The sequence below is a fragment of the Myotis brandtii genome, unplaced genomic scaffold, assembly GCF_000412655.1.
Source record: "Myotis brandtii unplaced genomic scaffold, ASM41265v1 scaffold647, whole genome shotgun sequence".
In the NCBI taxonomy this organism is placed as follows: Eukaryota; Metazoa; Chordata; class Mammalia; order Chiroptera; family Vespertilionidae; genus Myotis; species Myotis brandtii.
In genome coordinates, this window is record NW_005370500.1 from 191,251 (window position 1) to 205,309 (window position 14,059).

Sequence of the window (14,059 nt, forward strand, 5' to 3'; positions counted from 1 at the left end):
GGGCGGAGGGTCGGGGACCTGCAGGCCTGCCCCTGAGTTTGAGTCTTCGGTTCCAGCCTCCCTTCCCGGGGTCCTCGGGTTGGAGGAGCTCAGCTGTACATGAGGGGCAGATGGTGTCATCGCTGGAACAAGCAGGGAGTGGGGCGTCAGGGGGTGGGTGGCCGGCATGCGATGCTCTCCAGGTGAACTATTTGGGAGTGGACGGTGCTCATGGCCCTGAAGGCAGCCCACCCCACGCTGTCTGTCTTGTCACTCCCCCCACACCTGGACCCGGGGTCACTAAGTACCAATTCTAAGGGCCCACTGAAGAGCCACGGGGCTCCGACTTCAGGGCAGGTTAGAGGTGGGAGGACCTCTGGGGGGCAAGGCAAGCCTCTCCTGTGCAGCTGGGGAAACTGAGGCTCGGGCCACACCGGGAGTCTAGTGGCTGCAGTGGGTACTCGCTCCATAACCCAGCCTCCATTCCACAGGCTTCTGCTACCAGGGAGGGGAGAGAAGGAAAGTGGGCGCCTGCGTGGCTGGAGCCCCTGGTCCAGCCCCTCTGCTGCGGGGTGACATGAGCAAACCCTCCCTCCTCTTGTCGGAGCTGGGGGAGGTCCCTGGCCCCGACCTGGGTCCTGACATGGACTCAGTGCTGATGAGCATCCGCCTGGAGTTTGAGGGCCTGGAAGTCTCAGTGCTGCCACCTGCTGGCCTCAGGATTGTTTGCAGGTTTCTGTCCTGGCCTGTTTCTCCTCGGGAGGTGGGGGGAGATGATTTTTAAAATGCTCAGTGACCATTTGGAGATGTTCATGGGCCTTGACATGGATCCCCACAATGAGAAAGTCAGTGCCCTTCCTCCGAGTCCTCCTGGTCTCTCTGCCCGCCCCAGTGCCGCCCTCGTCTGTGCTCCTCTGTTGTTTGACAAGATGGGTGCAGGCCCCCAGCTCAGAGCCTTCGGTAAACAGCTGGCTTCTAATGCAAGCTGAGAGGCAATTTTGTTTTCCATTTTATTCTTTTGTAAAACTACTTGATGGAGCTGTCATTGACATACCATAAAATTCACCCAATTAAAACGTACAATTCGGTGGTTTTTAATATAGTCACAGGAATGAGCAGCCTTTGCCACAATCTAGTTTTAGAACATGTCATCACCCCAAAAAGTAGCCCTGCTCCATCAGCAGTCACTCCCGGTGCCACTTCCCCGGGCCCCGGGGACCACCCGTCTTTTTGTGGGTTTGCCAGCCTGTGGCCGGCCTTCTGGGCCTGGCTACGCGCTGTGTTTGTGTGGTAACCACCTTATCAAGGAATCCTGGCTTTTCATTAATGGCTGGAATGCAATGTTTTCTTCTAAAGCAAGTTTCTTTCAACCTACTGATTGCGTTCTTCTTCAGCGAGGGGTTATCTGCTCAAGTTACCCGTGACCCACGGGAGGTGGGGTGTGCACAGGGCATTCGGAAAACTCAGGGGCAGTTCTGCCCCAGGGCCTGGGGGTCCCTTTGCGGCTGGTTCTCTGATTTGGGGAACTTTTCCCCTCTCTCCTCTCTCTGAGCCCCTTCCTCCTTCCCCCCTGACTGATCTCAAAACCCCCATTTCAGGGAGGAAAGACAGGGCCAGGGCAGTCTTTGTAAACAGCCCCTCTATTCCACAATCTCAGAGGGCCAGCTGTGGTCCCAGCTTCTCCCCAGTCATTTTGTCCGGAAGCAGCATTGACAACAAGTTTAATTATGCAATTAAAGTCATTTTCCTGAGCTGAGCAAATATTTACAGCATATTTTGCTGCAAATTGCTTCGCCTAGAGAAAGGTTCTGCCGCTGGGGCTGCCTGGCTGATTCATACATTTACATCCCATCGCCAGGGGGCCCGGCTGTGCAGGCAGGTGGCAGACAAGCGAGCCCCGGGAGCTCGCGTCAGGGAGGGACGAGGCAGGTGTCAGCCAGGCCGCGGTGTTCTTGTTCCCGCCTGGCCACTGAGGATCAATGGCGTCCGCTGCTCCTCTGTGGCGGCCCCAAAGCCCAGCTCCGCAGCATCAGAGAAACCTCTGGGCTCAGCCCCGCGTGCGGGGGAGCAGCAAGCAGCTCTGTGACTGTCAGATCCCCGTCCGTCTGTCCTGCCGCTGTCTTCCTGTCATCTGGCAGCGTCCCTGGTCTTCAGCAAGAGCGCAGGCGGGCCTCTGCCCGGACCCCTAGGGGTTCAGCTTCCTGCGCGAGCCAGACAGGAAAACTCAGGCAGAACTTGAGAACTGCAGAAAAGGCACAGGCTTGTTCCCCTCTGAACCGCGTCTCCATCCCAAGCCCCACTTCACCCACGGAGGGAACTCTATCCATTTCCTAGGGGTGAGGTCGTAGCCTCGGACTTTATCAGTCCAAGGGCATTCTGCCCCCCCGCCCCATCCACCACCCCCGATTGCAGCAAAGTTCAGTGTGGGATGGGGTGGCTTGTGTGACATCAAGGCATTGGGGAGGGGTGGACAGGAGTGACATTCAAAATATTTAACCACCGATGGGGCAGTGACCACGCGGAGATGACCCAGAGCCAGTCTGGAACCCCTCCGCTGTGTGGGAAAGTCTGGGGGCCCGGGAAAGGACCTGGGATGGATGTTGGATAAGCTGGGGTGTCAGGGGGCTGGGGCAGCGGGTCCCCAGCAGGGCGGTGGGGTGATTGCAGCCTCTCCCCGCCCCAGCCCACCATTCCCCCCCCACACACACACACTGAATGTTGGACCCTGATGTTGCACCATCACAGCTACACTGAAGGCCCGGAGAAAAGTAACAGCATTGCTGTCCTCGAGGCCCCACTGTGTCCGGTCCCGTACATGCGCCATCTCACTGGATCTTTCCAGCACCCTCATGCACGGTTCCTACACCCATCTTCCAGCCAGGGAAGCTGAGGCAGGAGCCTGTGTGGTCACCTGAGCACCCACCACTGCCGGAGGGGGAGACCCGGGGTCTGCGCTGGGCTGGGCCGTTGCCCCGCATCCTCGTGGGACCCGGCAGGGACATTACCACCGCCGGTCCCGGTAGGAGTCGCTCCGGTGACCCTGCTGGCCAGAGGCAGAGCCGGAATGTGCCCAAGGTCACCAGTGTTTACTACCCCCCGGGGAGGGAGGGGCAGGGGGAGGAAGCAGGTGGCCAGCCCTTTCCCTCAGATGCCCTCACCTGGTGCCCTGTTGGTGCGACTGATGACAGTGGCGACAAGGCAGCGGTCACCGCTCTGGCTCGGGCCTCTGGCGGGGGCAGGCCATGAGCCTCCGGTGCCCGTGCCCTGTGGTCTTAAGGCTCCAAAAGGAACATGCGTGTGGCACCCAGACCGGGATTCTGGGTTAGGATGGGCCCGAGGAGCGAGAGAGAGAAGGGAGAGGGCCCACCACCCACCCACCCCCACCCCCAGGCTCCCCGATGCTCCAGTGAGCACAGGGCAGATTTGTTGTCCTGGTCCAATATTTGCCTTGTACCTACTGTGCTCTGGCCTTTAACCCAGACTCCAGCGCAGCTCCGGGCACCGTGGAGGTCAGGGGCAGCTCCTACGTGGCTTCGCATGGAAGACGTCAGTCCCAATGTTGGTTTGAGGTCACGTGGAGAGGGCTGACCAGGAATCAGGACGCTGGGTTTTCATTCTCCCAACCAAGGGCCACTCACCCACCCAGGACCTAGAGTGGCCTCTGCAAACTGCACTGCAGGCAACGCTATATGTCCTGATAACTCACACACAGAGACCAGGGCTTGGAGCTAGACAGGCAGACAAGGGAGCACAGTTTTGGGAAACTAAGTCAGGGGCCAATCAGTGGCAAGTGTTGGGTCCTTTGGGTCCTTTGAAAACTCATTTCTGTTTAAGGCACCTCCTCTAGGCTGTCCTCCAGGCTTTCATGGCCTGGTGGCAACATGGTCATACAACAGTCTGCTGGGTGAGTGGGTGATGCTGGGTGGGAGCCTAAGGAATCCCAAGATGGCCAGCTTTGCCTGCAAAGGGACAAAACCTGCTGAGGGCCTAGATTAGGACACGGGCCCGGGGCGTGCATTTCAATAATGGTGCCCAAACTCGGTCCTGGAAGCCCCTCTTGGAAGTCCAAGGAACTATGGCCTGGTCCTCACTCTCCCCTGTCGGCCAGGTGGGCTGCCCCCGGGTTTGTTTCCTTGGACATTCGGTTTCTGAGCGAGAGCACATGCGAAACCAGGCTTGCGCAGAGAAAAGTAGAATCCATTGGAAAGCCACCGACTTAAAGTAATACCTTTGCATTCTATTCAGTGTGGTTCCTCCGACCCTACCCCCCCGGCCCAGTGGTCCTGGTATTAGAACTGACCCTGTCAGGAGAGCTGGGTCTGCTCTCTGCTCCTTTAGGGAAAGAAAACCCTGCTTGCTATTTCCCAGCCCCAGGGGACACTCCTGGCCTCAGCTCCCATCTATAAATCGGGGCGATCTCGGCTGCACCGTCCACTGGAGCCACTGCAGGGTGCAAGGCGGTTTGGGGGGATGAGCAGGTGTGTGAAAGGAAAGCAAGGTGTGATTAACCTGGCAGGACAACGCCGCCCGAACTGTGGGGCCCAGGAAGGAAACTACCGGAGGAAGTCATGCTCCAGGCCACGTCCGCGGCTGGTCTGGGTTGCTCCCCAGCACCCTGCAAATGCTAGGAGCAGAGGGCCAGGGGCATGAGGCCGACAGGGGGCAGCACTGCACACCCACTGCTGAGGCCATGCTTGGTGTGCCCAGGGCTCAGGCAATGCTTGCGCCACAGAGACACCCTTGGCTGCTCCTGCTGAGGGACCCCTTCCTCTCTCCTCTCCTTCCCTGGGCATGACATTGAGAAAAGCCCTGGTCAGATAAGAGTTTATTTCACAAGCCTGTGAAACTGGCTCCGGTATCATTCTCGTGGGAGGCCATGCCTCCAGACCCACATTTTTGTCAAAAAGCACATTTTAAACACTCCCGTTCCAGGTACACGAGACCCACCTCCACCTCTACAGGCTTGCGGAAGTGTTACAGGCCACTAACTAGTGCCTTCAGACACTGCCCAGTGGTTGATTCAGAAAAGCCCCAGCGTGGTGCCGTGTCCCTTCTGGGTGGCATTCTCTGCTCCCTCCAGCCCCCAGATCACCCCTCTTTATGGGGGATCCTGATGTCCCCATGTGCTTTGGAGGGGATTTGAGATTTGAGTCCCCTCTCCTTGGTGGTTCAATTTTTTAAAAACCAAGCAGACAAATCCACCTTTCTATAAAAGTTTATTTTGTAATTTTCCAAGACGTGTTCAGAGAAAAGGTGAAATTATGCAAAGGTAAGGAACAACTGTATATAAAAATAATTTAAACACAAATATTAATAATAAAGCGACATTTCTTTCTAGCAACAACTAGTAGGTAATCTTGCCCAAGATTTTTTCCAAAGGTATTAAATACATTTTAGATAACAGTACATACACACACACACATGCACGAGCACACACCACACACACACACACACACACACACACACATATATACAGCTCAAGTATTGTTCTCTGTGCATTCCTGCTAACTGATAGCTACAGTGACAATGACTAAATGCCTGAGTGTCCTGAAGATTGAGCAAATGTGTACGGAATCGTGAATTTGGGGGACGTGCTAAGATTTCCCTCCCCAATCTCGTTAGTTACTAGCCGGTACCCTGTGGTCGTATCTGAACAATTAAAGTGTGTCTGTCGGAAAGGCTCATGGGTGTGGTCACTGTGGGTGGCAGGCAGCAGCGGGTCGGGAAGCCCGGCTCTTGCTCCCGCACACCTCGCGGACTGGAAGGGGGTGTGGAGGGTGCGGCCGCCGCTCTCCTTACATCTGGCTGACTCTCTGCTTCAGTGCCTGGACCTCCCTCTCGATTTCGTGGGGGAGGTCGGCGTTCACTTGCTCCTCCAGGTAGGCCTGAATGTCCTCCGCCTCCTTCTCCCAGAACTCCCGGGAGATGTCGAAGAGCTCCTTCGTGTTGACGTTCCCCAGGCCTCTCAGATTCAGGGCCTCCTCTGTGGGGATGTAGCCGATGGCCGTGAGCTTGGCGCCGCCTTTCCCGTTGATCCGGTTGAACATCCACTCCAGCACCCGGGAGTTCTCTCCAAACCCGGGCCAGAGGAACTTGCCGTCCTTGTCCTTCCGGAACCAGTTGACGTGGAAGATCTTGGGCAGCTTGGCTGCGGGGCGCTGGGCCATGCTGAGCCAGTGGGCCAGGTACTTGCCAAAGTTGTAGCCAAAGAAGGGCCGCATGGCAAAGGGGTCGTGCATGATGACTTTGCCTGTTAACACAGAGGGGCCCTGTTGGTCAGTGAGGCCCCCATAGGACAGTGCTGATTGCTGACATCAGCATGCTCGGCTCCTCTCTCCACATGGAGAGAGACGGAGGGACACAGACACAGAGGCAGACAGAGACAGAGAGACAGAGACAGAGAGAGACGCAGAGACATAGAAACAAAGACAGAAGAGACAGACAGACAGACAGAAACAGGAGAGACACAGAGACATAGAAACAAACACAAGAGAGAGAAACATAGAGGAACACAGAGACAGGAAGAGAGACACAGAGACGGGAGAGAGCCCGCCGACCCTGTCCCTGTGGCTGCAGATTTTGACTTGGATTTACCTTTGTGCTCGGCGGCCGCCGTGGCCTCGGACCTCATGGCCGCCCCCACAAACACTCCATGCTGCCAGCTGAGAGCTTCATAGACGAGAGGGACACCTGTAGCAGGAAAGAAAAGATGTCCCTTCAACGCTTGGACACTCAGACCCTTCGGCCGGCACTGTCGTCTCACAAATGGAAAGAAGGCAGAGCAGCATCTTCCTTATTCTGCTCACAGTGTGTTCCCAGAGCCACAGCGCCACCATCGAGGCCCACAACCAAAGGAAACGGATAAAGCTCCGTCAGGTTGAGGGTCCTGAAAGCCTCTAGTGGCCAGAGGGGCTTCTACCTGTGGGCCTGCCAGTCATCCCAGATGCTGGCTGGGAAAGGAAGCCTCGAGGGCACCCTCTGACACGGCCATGGGAAAGGAGCGATTCCACAGACCCGCCCAGCCGGGGTGCAGGGAGCCTCACCAGCAGGCCGGCGCCCTCCGAAGATGATGCCCTCGATGGGCACGCCCTCCGGAGCCTCCCAGGCAGGGTCAATGATGGGGCACTGGCTGGCGGGGGTGCAGAACCGCGAGTTGGGGTGGGCACAAGGTTCCCCTACAACAGGCAGAGAGGAGAGGCCCCTGAGTGTTCAGAACAAACACAGAGCACCCCAATGGGGTTGGGGGCAGCGGGGCCTCCGGCGGGCTCACCGTCCTCAGGAGTCCAGTCCTTGTTCTTCCATGAGGTGACCTTGACCCCAGCGGCCAGCGGCTGGTCGATGCCCTCCCAGTAGACGCCGCCGTCGCTGGTCTCGGCCACATTGGTGAAGATGGTGTTCCTCTGGATGGTCTTGATGGCGTTGGGGTTGGTCTTCACAGAGGTTCCGGGAGCAACACCAAAAAATCCATTTTCTGGGTTGATGGCCCTTAAGTTACCTGGAGAGTTTTAAACCCGAAACATCAAAGTGAGCGCCAAGCAAAGCATACCTCAGCTCTGAGACCTTGCCAGGCTCGTTTTTGCACCAAATTCTCGAATCTTTTTTCCCCTCCTCCTTAGAATGTATTTCTCTTTTCTCACCCAAGCAATTATATTTACAACGCTCTCCTCCCCCTCAGTTTTCCATCAATCCTATTTTAACATATGTATTCTATAAACAAACAGCCGTATAGGGTCCCATTTCAACCCAGATTTGATAGTAAGTGAAAGACTGCTTATAGAGAATACATATTTCTAAGACTTTGCAAGATCTGAAATCACTAAATTAAAAATCCGGACAGTGTGAGCTCAGGGGCCCTTGGCATGTTTGAAAAGCAAAAGTCCACTGTGAGCAACAGGTGGGCCTGAGAGTCACCTTGCTGGTCGAACTTCATCCAGGCGATGTCGTCGCCTACACACTCGACCTTCCAGCCCGGGAGGCTGGGGTTCATCATGGCCAGGTTGGTCTTCCCGCAGGCGCTGGGGAACGCGGCCGCGAAGTACTTCTTCTGGCCCTGGGGGCTGGTTATGCCCAGGATCTGCAGAGACAACGTTCCTCCTGAGGCTTTCCTTCCTTTGCTTCCCAGCCCGTGCTTCAGCCTCACCCTCGGGGTGTGCCTAGAAGCCCCCGAAGGGTGGGTCCCCAGCTTCTATCTCTTCAAGTTTCCAAAGAAATGTTTTGAATAATGGCGCCTACGGGCCTGGCTGTGTTTGGCGTCCTTCAAAAGGAGCAGCCGCTAGTCATTCATAACTATTGATGGCATTTCCGAATCTGTCTGGCCTGGGTGTCCTGGGCCTGGCCTGGTGGGCACTGGAAGGCCATCTGTATTGGCCAGCACCTGCCCCTGTGCCGGCCCCTGCCCCGACCCTGCTCACTCATAATTCCCTGCATCTTACCAGCATGTGCTCGGCCAGCCACCCCTCCTCCTTGGCCAGCCGGCTGGCCATCCTGAGCGCGAAGCACTTCTTCCCCAACAGCGAGTTGCCGCCGTAGCCGCTCCCGAAGGAGATGATCTCCCTGCGGTCGGGCAGGTGGGCGATAAGCGTCTGCTCTGGGTTGCAGGCCCAGTTGTTCACCAGCGGCTCTGCGGAGGACACAGCGGGTCAGCGTGGCCCCACCCGCCGAGGGCCTGGAGGACGCGCCGGGGGTTTAAGGCTAGGCTTACGTTTAGAAATTCTAGCATTTGATTCTGAAACAATGTGCTTACTTTTTAAAGGCAAGGGGCACCCCACGGAATGGAGGCACTTGACGAATTCCCCGTCACCCAGAGCCTCCAGGACGGGCGTCCCCATTCTCGTCATGATGCGCATGCTGGCCACCACGTAGGGCGAGTCCGTCAGCTCGATGCCGACCTTGGCCAGAGGTGAGCCCAGGGGCCCCATGCTGAAGGGGATGACATCCCCCGAGAGGTCCCGGATTGGAGAGGGTGCAGGCTGGGCTGAGGGGACCTCCCCATGCACGAATTTTGTGCACCCTCCAATCACCTCACTCCCTGCCCGCCACCGGCTCCCCAGTCCACGAGAGTCCACTGGAAAGTGGAGAGAATCCCCAAAACAAAGGCGTTTTCATAAATGTGCAATTGGGTTCCACCATGCGTGGAAATCGTTTTCCTGTTCCTGGGAGACAGTTTGTAAATCGAATCCTAAGATGCACGTTTTCAAGACGTTGCCAATTTCACATATGGAATTTAAAGATCTCCGAGGCCACGGAAGTTTCCATTACGGTTAAAGTGACCGTTCGGACAGACATCATAATAAAAGGCTTGCGGATATTTTTCCCGTCAAATAAGCGCTTCGCCTACCTTTCATGCACCCCGGAAATCGGGCGTTGAATGCTTTCTCAAAGTCCCCCTCCGACATCCAGCGGCCCAGCTGGCTGATGCCGCTTTTGGGGATGGGCACTGTGTCTCTTTGCTCTCGGGTGATGATGACCGTCTTGCTTTCGATTCTGGCCACGTCCCTGGGGTCAGTGAGAGCCAACCAGCTGCAAAAACAATAACACACAGGTGAGGGTCGGAGGGGAAGTGCAGCCATGTTGAACCCGTCTGTGTGCAGGGTCCTCCCAGCCCAGCATCCTGTAGGAACGGACCCGCTGACTCATCCTCGTGTCCTCCCTGCCCCTAGCAGGTGCCAAGCGCTGGCGATATTCTGCAGATGTGACAGCCACACCAGCTGGCAGGGTCAAGGAGCCATTTGCTAGACTGTGAGCCAGTCTGGGAGGACAGGGACGGTCCGACTTCTGTTTTTACCCGGTGTCTAATTTGCAAAGAGCATTTGCTTGCATATGCCAGCTCATTGAAGACTGGGGCACTATGAGTGTCATTAGTTAAAGTCTATATGGTTCTGGCCATTACATAATTTTTCAAAGGCCTGCAAACCCCTCACCCCTCGATCTTCATCCACCTCTTTCCACCTTGTGGGGGGGTGGGGGTGCTGGGGCTGGGGTGCACTCACCAGTTGTCGTACTTCTTCAGCCTCTTGATGGTGCCCTGCTCCTCCATTTCGTGCAGCAGCTGCTGGTTCTCCTCCTCGGAGCCATTGCAGATGTGGATGCATTCGGGCTGGCACAGGCTGGCATTGGTCTCCACGAACTCGCGCACTGCCTGGGGCAGGCTGTCCAGGGTGCCCTGGACAACCTTGGCAGAGTAGTTGAGGCCGTTGGGGAGCTGAGGAGGCATTTCTGCAGAGTCGCGCTGAGGGCCACAGACACCAAGGTTCCCTGCAATGGCAAGCATGGGCTTCCTGAACATGAGCGGGAACCGTGCCCTCCAGCCACGCCGGCGTAGCTGTAAGGATAAGGAAGCGAGTTTGCGTTACCTCTGTGGTTTTTAGCAACATAAGTTCAAACACCCGGCCTACCTTCCTGCTCTCTGGACGGTCTCGACCAGAGATCCAAGGCCTGCTTTCGGGCTCTTCCCGCTGGTGAGCCTGCTTTCACGGTGGGAAGGTGGTGTTTGGTGTTTGGTGGCAGAAGCGCCGGCTTTAAATGCCACGGAGAAGCAAGGTCCTGCCCCCTGGCCCCACCCCGGAGGCTCGTCTCTGACGTCAGGGGCAGGCCTTTGGATCGGGGCCACGGTCAACTTCGCTTTGGACCGGCTCCCCACGACCCACCCCAGGGAGATAATCATTGAACAGCCAGCCGCGGGGATGCCAGGAGGCCTCCGACCCCTCGCCAGCCGCCCTTACACAACGTCTGATTGACTAAACTTTGGCCCAGTTCACTGCTGATGCAAAACACATGGCCCTTCCGTTGACAGGCGGGAGGGGCGGGCCCAGGCTGGCGGGGCACCTCCTGGACGTCGAGTGTGTCCAGGGCACAAGCTGGCAGCACATTGTGTGTCCCCGTGGCTGCCGGTTGGCAGAACATTAGGGTGGTAGGTGTCAGCCACCCTCAAAGCCCAGGAAGGCCGTGCCCGATGCCGGCCAACAGGTGACTTGTTGGCACAGGTCTGACCTAACTGGGGGCTAATAACCCTACTGAGTGTTCACTGTACCCCAATATAAGGGCAGGGGTTTCTGCCTATTTTGCTCATTTTTGTGGGTACAGTTCCTGACACACCGTAAGCACTGTCCCCAGGGCCTTGCATCACGACCAGCCTCTGAGGCGGAGCCCATGCACAACCCTATGTCCAGACAAGGAAACTGAGGCACAGGGAGGCAGAGCGCTACTCCCAGCTCCCCGGCTGGTGGGCAACAGAGGGAGAGCTAGAGGACAGGCGAGCTGGGCTCTGGAGAACTACCCCAGACGATCCCTGTGGGGGGCCATTGCCTCTTCTGGAACCTTCCGTGTACCCTCCAAACAGCTCCGGGCTGGGTGCAGTCACTCCTGGAGTCAGCTATCCCTTTTCCTTGCCCTGGCAAGTCCGAGCATCTAAGGAGGGGGAGGGTTGGGGGAGGGGGGGCTTGGCGGTTTTGCTAGATTACACTTGAGCAATGAGACCTTTATAACAGCTCTTCAGAAAAATGTGCTTTGCAAGCCGTCGGAGCTTCAGTCCAATTTAATGGACCATGGAGCCGTTGCTGGTGTTTCGAGAGCATTGGGTGAGAAGTCAGGAGAGGGGGGCCAGGCCCTGACTCCCACAGCCAACCCCAAGGCTCAGGGGAGCCCCCTCCCTCCAATGAGGTCGGGTAGGGACGCCTGCCTCCCCAGGGAGCGTGTGCTGACAACCCCTGACGGTGCCTGTAGGAGCTGTGGCAGGGGGAAGGCCCCGGAATGGCTGTCTCAGGCCCGGAGTGCTGAGTGGCCTGTCCACAGGGTTCCCTCCTCACTGCAGCTTTGTGCACACGCTCCCGCCTTCCACCAAACTGTCCCCCGCTGCTGTTCCATTTACTTGGGTTTTTATTCAACCAATCGAACCTTTCAGTATAAATGCAATGTGAGCGGTTTTGTTTAGTTTTATATTATTTCCCGTTTCGGTCACTAGAATTCATTATCAGTGGCATTGCCAGCCACGTACAAGTCTGTGTCCTGTCTAAATGCGACCATGATGTGATAGTGCTCCTGGCTGAGGGACTCTCTCCACATGTGACATCCGTGGAATTCCCAGCCCCACGCAGGACCACAGAGACACAACACACGCATCCGCGGTTCATCTCGCCTAATGGGTAGAGATGCCCGTGTGGCTGATAAAGCTGTCATAGGTCTGATTCCCTCCAAGGGCACGTAGATTGAAAACAAAACTGTGAAACCGGCACTCATTTGCCGTTCTAAACACCACTCATAAATTCCAGGTGTTTATGTCCCGAGAAACCAGCAAGTTCAATTACCATGTAGGAGCGGTGAGTCACACCGCCCTGCCTCTAATCTTTTCGTTGCAGCCGCTGAACGGAGCAAAGGTGGCCTGGAGACTCGGGCGGGGCTGCTGAGGCTTAAAAGGTGTGAGCAGGTGAGCCGGGGTTGAGGGGGTGGGGAGCGCTGTGATCCAGGTGAGCAATGGAGAGCAAAGCCATGAACTTGCAGGGGTCTCACCGAGGACTCTCGGGAAGTTTGATTGTGACGTACATGGACGTTTCTTAACTATCCCATGGCCAATAAAAAAGCAGAAATTCACAGATGGTGCATAGATGGTCCAAAGACCATCAGCGCCAGCACTTGGAGCCTCTTAGGGTCAGGATGGGTGGTTTCCATCCTGTGCTTGAGGGAATGGGGGGAGTCCACAGGGGGAGTCCATGGAGCCCCCTCACAGAGGAGGGGAGAAGGCCAGGGAGATGAGCTCACAGACTTCCCCGCCTGTGGTATGTACTGGGCTTCCATGTTGGATCTTTGCTTGAAATAGGAATCTCACCGCATGAAAACATGGGAAGGGAGGTGGGGCAGCCAAGACCCAGAGAGCGCAACTGGACCATTTCCCACGCTAAGGCTCTTAACGGTAAGAGCATGACCTTCCCACTTTACTCCCTGCACCGATGGGGGTGACGGGATGGGCTCATTCCACAGTAATGCCCCTCTGCTCAGGAATCTGAATTCCTAGAAAAGCGTGGCCCTTTTCTGGTAGAGACAGACGGGACGGTGGTTTTCCGGAGGCGACAAGGAACGAGCAATGTAAATCCCACGTCTGTGCCGTCTCTGCTGTCGGGGGGCTGGCTCTGTGGGCGCTCGGCTGGCCCCGCCGTGGAAACGGCCGACACTGTGGAGCTGTGTGACGAGCAGCCCAGGAGTCATCTGCCCCCCAGCAGCCCAGGTCGTCCACCCCCACTGTGTTTGTTAGGGACAAATATTTAGATGTTCCACATTTATGGGGTAATCTTTGCGTCTTTTCGGCCTGGAGGGTATTTTTAAGAGTTGAGTGAGTCAATTTGCTCGTTTGGAGCCACAGAATTATATAATTGAAAGGGTCCTTAAAAGATTAGGTTAATCCAGTTTAACAGGTAGGGGGTCTCCTTGGGGGTGATAAAATGTTCTGGAACTAGATAGAGGTGGCGGCTGCATAATTGTGAATGTACTAAATGCCACTGAATTGTACACTGTAAAATGGTTCCTTTTATGTTATGTGAATTTCACCGCAATTAAAAGAGAAAAAAGATGATGTAGTCCGTCTGCTCCTTCAAAGACGAGGGAACAATGGCCCAGGGTGGGGGCCGCTCTCTAGGAGGCAGGCTGGTCTCCAGCACCCTCCACGCACCCACCAGCACCACCCCTCGACCTCATCCTTCCCACTGCTCCCAGTGGCCTCATAATGTCTTAGGACATTCATCCGAGGAAGGCAGAGAGGACAGTTAATATCATTAGGGAATCTCCCCCAGGGAGGGTCATGGTTTTGTTTACATATTCTTTCCACAATGAAGAAATAAATTGAACCTAGAGGCAAACCACTCTGCTCGGTGTGAGCTGAGAAAGCGTGGCTTCCGTGGCAGAGATGTGCACAGAGAATATGTTCAGTGAATGCGGACCGCCAGGTGTTAGCCCTTTTCCGAGGCTGGTTCTGTCCTGTGACAATCATTAGCGCCTGTGGAAATAGGGAATCCATATAATCATCTTTATCTCCTTCAGCTATTTCTCCGTCAGGTTTATGCAGAAAGGACTCACGTGTGGGAGGGGCACGTGG

At 56.2% G+C, this 14,059-nt stretch overlaps 1 protein-coding gene and 1 long non-coding RNA gene across 3 annotated transcripts; both read right to left on the minus strand.

The window, feature by feature from the left end:
• Positions 1 to 743: 743 nt before the first annotated feature.
• On the minus strand, positions 744 to 3,801 carry LOC106723800. Of its 2 annotated transcripts, XR_001359520.1 has the most exons (4): positions 3,438 to 3,801; positions 3,138 to 3,157; positions 2,903 to 3,022; positions 744 to 2,221 (listed from the first exon to the last, which is right to left on the minus strand). It is a non-coding gene; the product is annotated as an uncharacterized LOC106723800 (long non-coding RNA). The 2 variants fall into 2 exon arrangements; XR_001359521.1 differs by lacking the exon at positions 3,438 to 3,801 and having other exon boundaries at positions 2,903 to 3,019; positions 3,138 to 3,407.
• A 1,654-nt stretch (positions 3,802 to 5,455) lies between these two features.
• Positions 5,456 to 10,481, minus strand: PCK1 (phosphoenolpyruvate carboxykinase 1 (soluble)). The gene is made up of 10 exons (XM_014528701.1): positions 10,374 to 10,481; positions 9,969 to 10,233; positions 9,315 to 9,498; positions 8,723 to 8,924; positions 8,412 to 8,599; positions 7,891 to 8,053; positions 7,250 to 7,474; positions 7,023 to 7,154; positions 6,574 to 6,669; positions 5,456 to 6,229 (listed from the first exon to the last, which is right to left on the minus strand). The coding sequence occupies exons 2-10, from the start codon at positions 10,190 to 10,192 to the stop codon at positions 5,775 to 5,777; spliced, it is 1,869 nt and encodes a 622-aa protein (XP_014384187.1). The 5' UTR covers positions 10,193 to 10,233; positions 10,374 to 10,481; the 3' UTR covers positions 5,456 to 5,774.
• Between the last annotated feature and the right edge of the window lie 3,578 nt (positions 10,482 to 14,059).

Coding starts and splice junctions, on each gene's coding strand:
- PCK1 (XM_014528701.1), bottom strand. CDS start 10,192: ATGCCTCCTCAGCTCCCCAACGGCCTCAACTACTCTGCCAAGGTTGTC. Junction 9,499..9,968: donor CTGAAGAAGTACGACAACTG/GTGAGTGCACCC, acceptor TTGTTTTTGCAG/CTGGTTGGCTCTCACTGACC. Junction 6,670..7,022: donor CGGAGGGCGCCGGCCTGCTG/GTGAGGCTCCCT, acceptor TTCCTGCTACAG/GTGTCCCTCTCGTCTATGAA.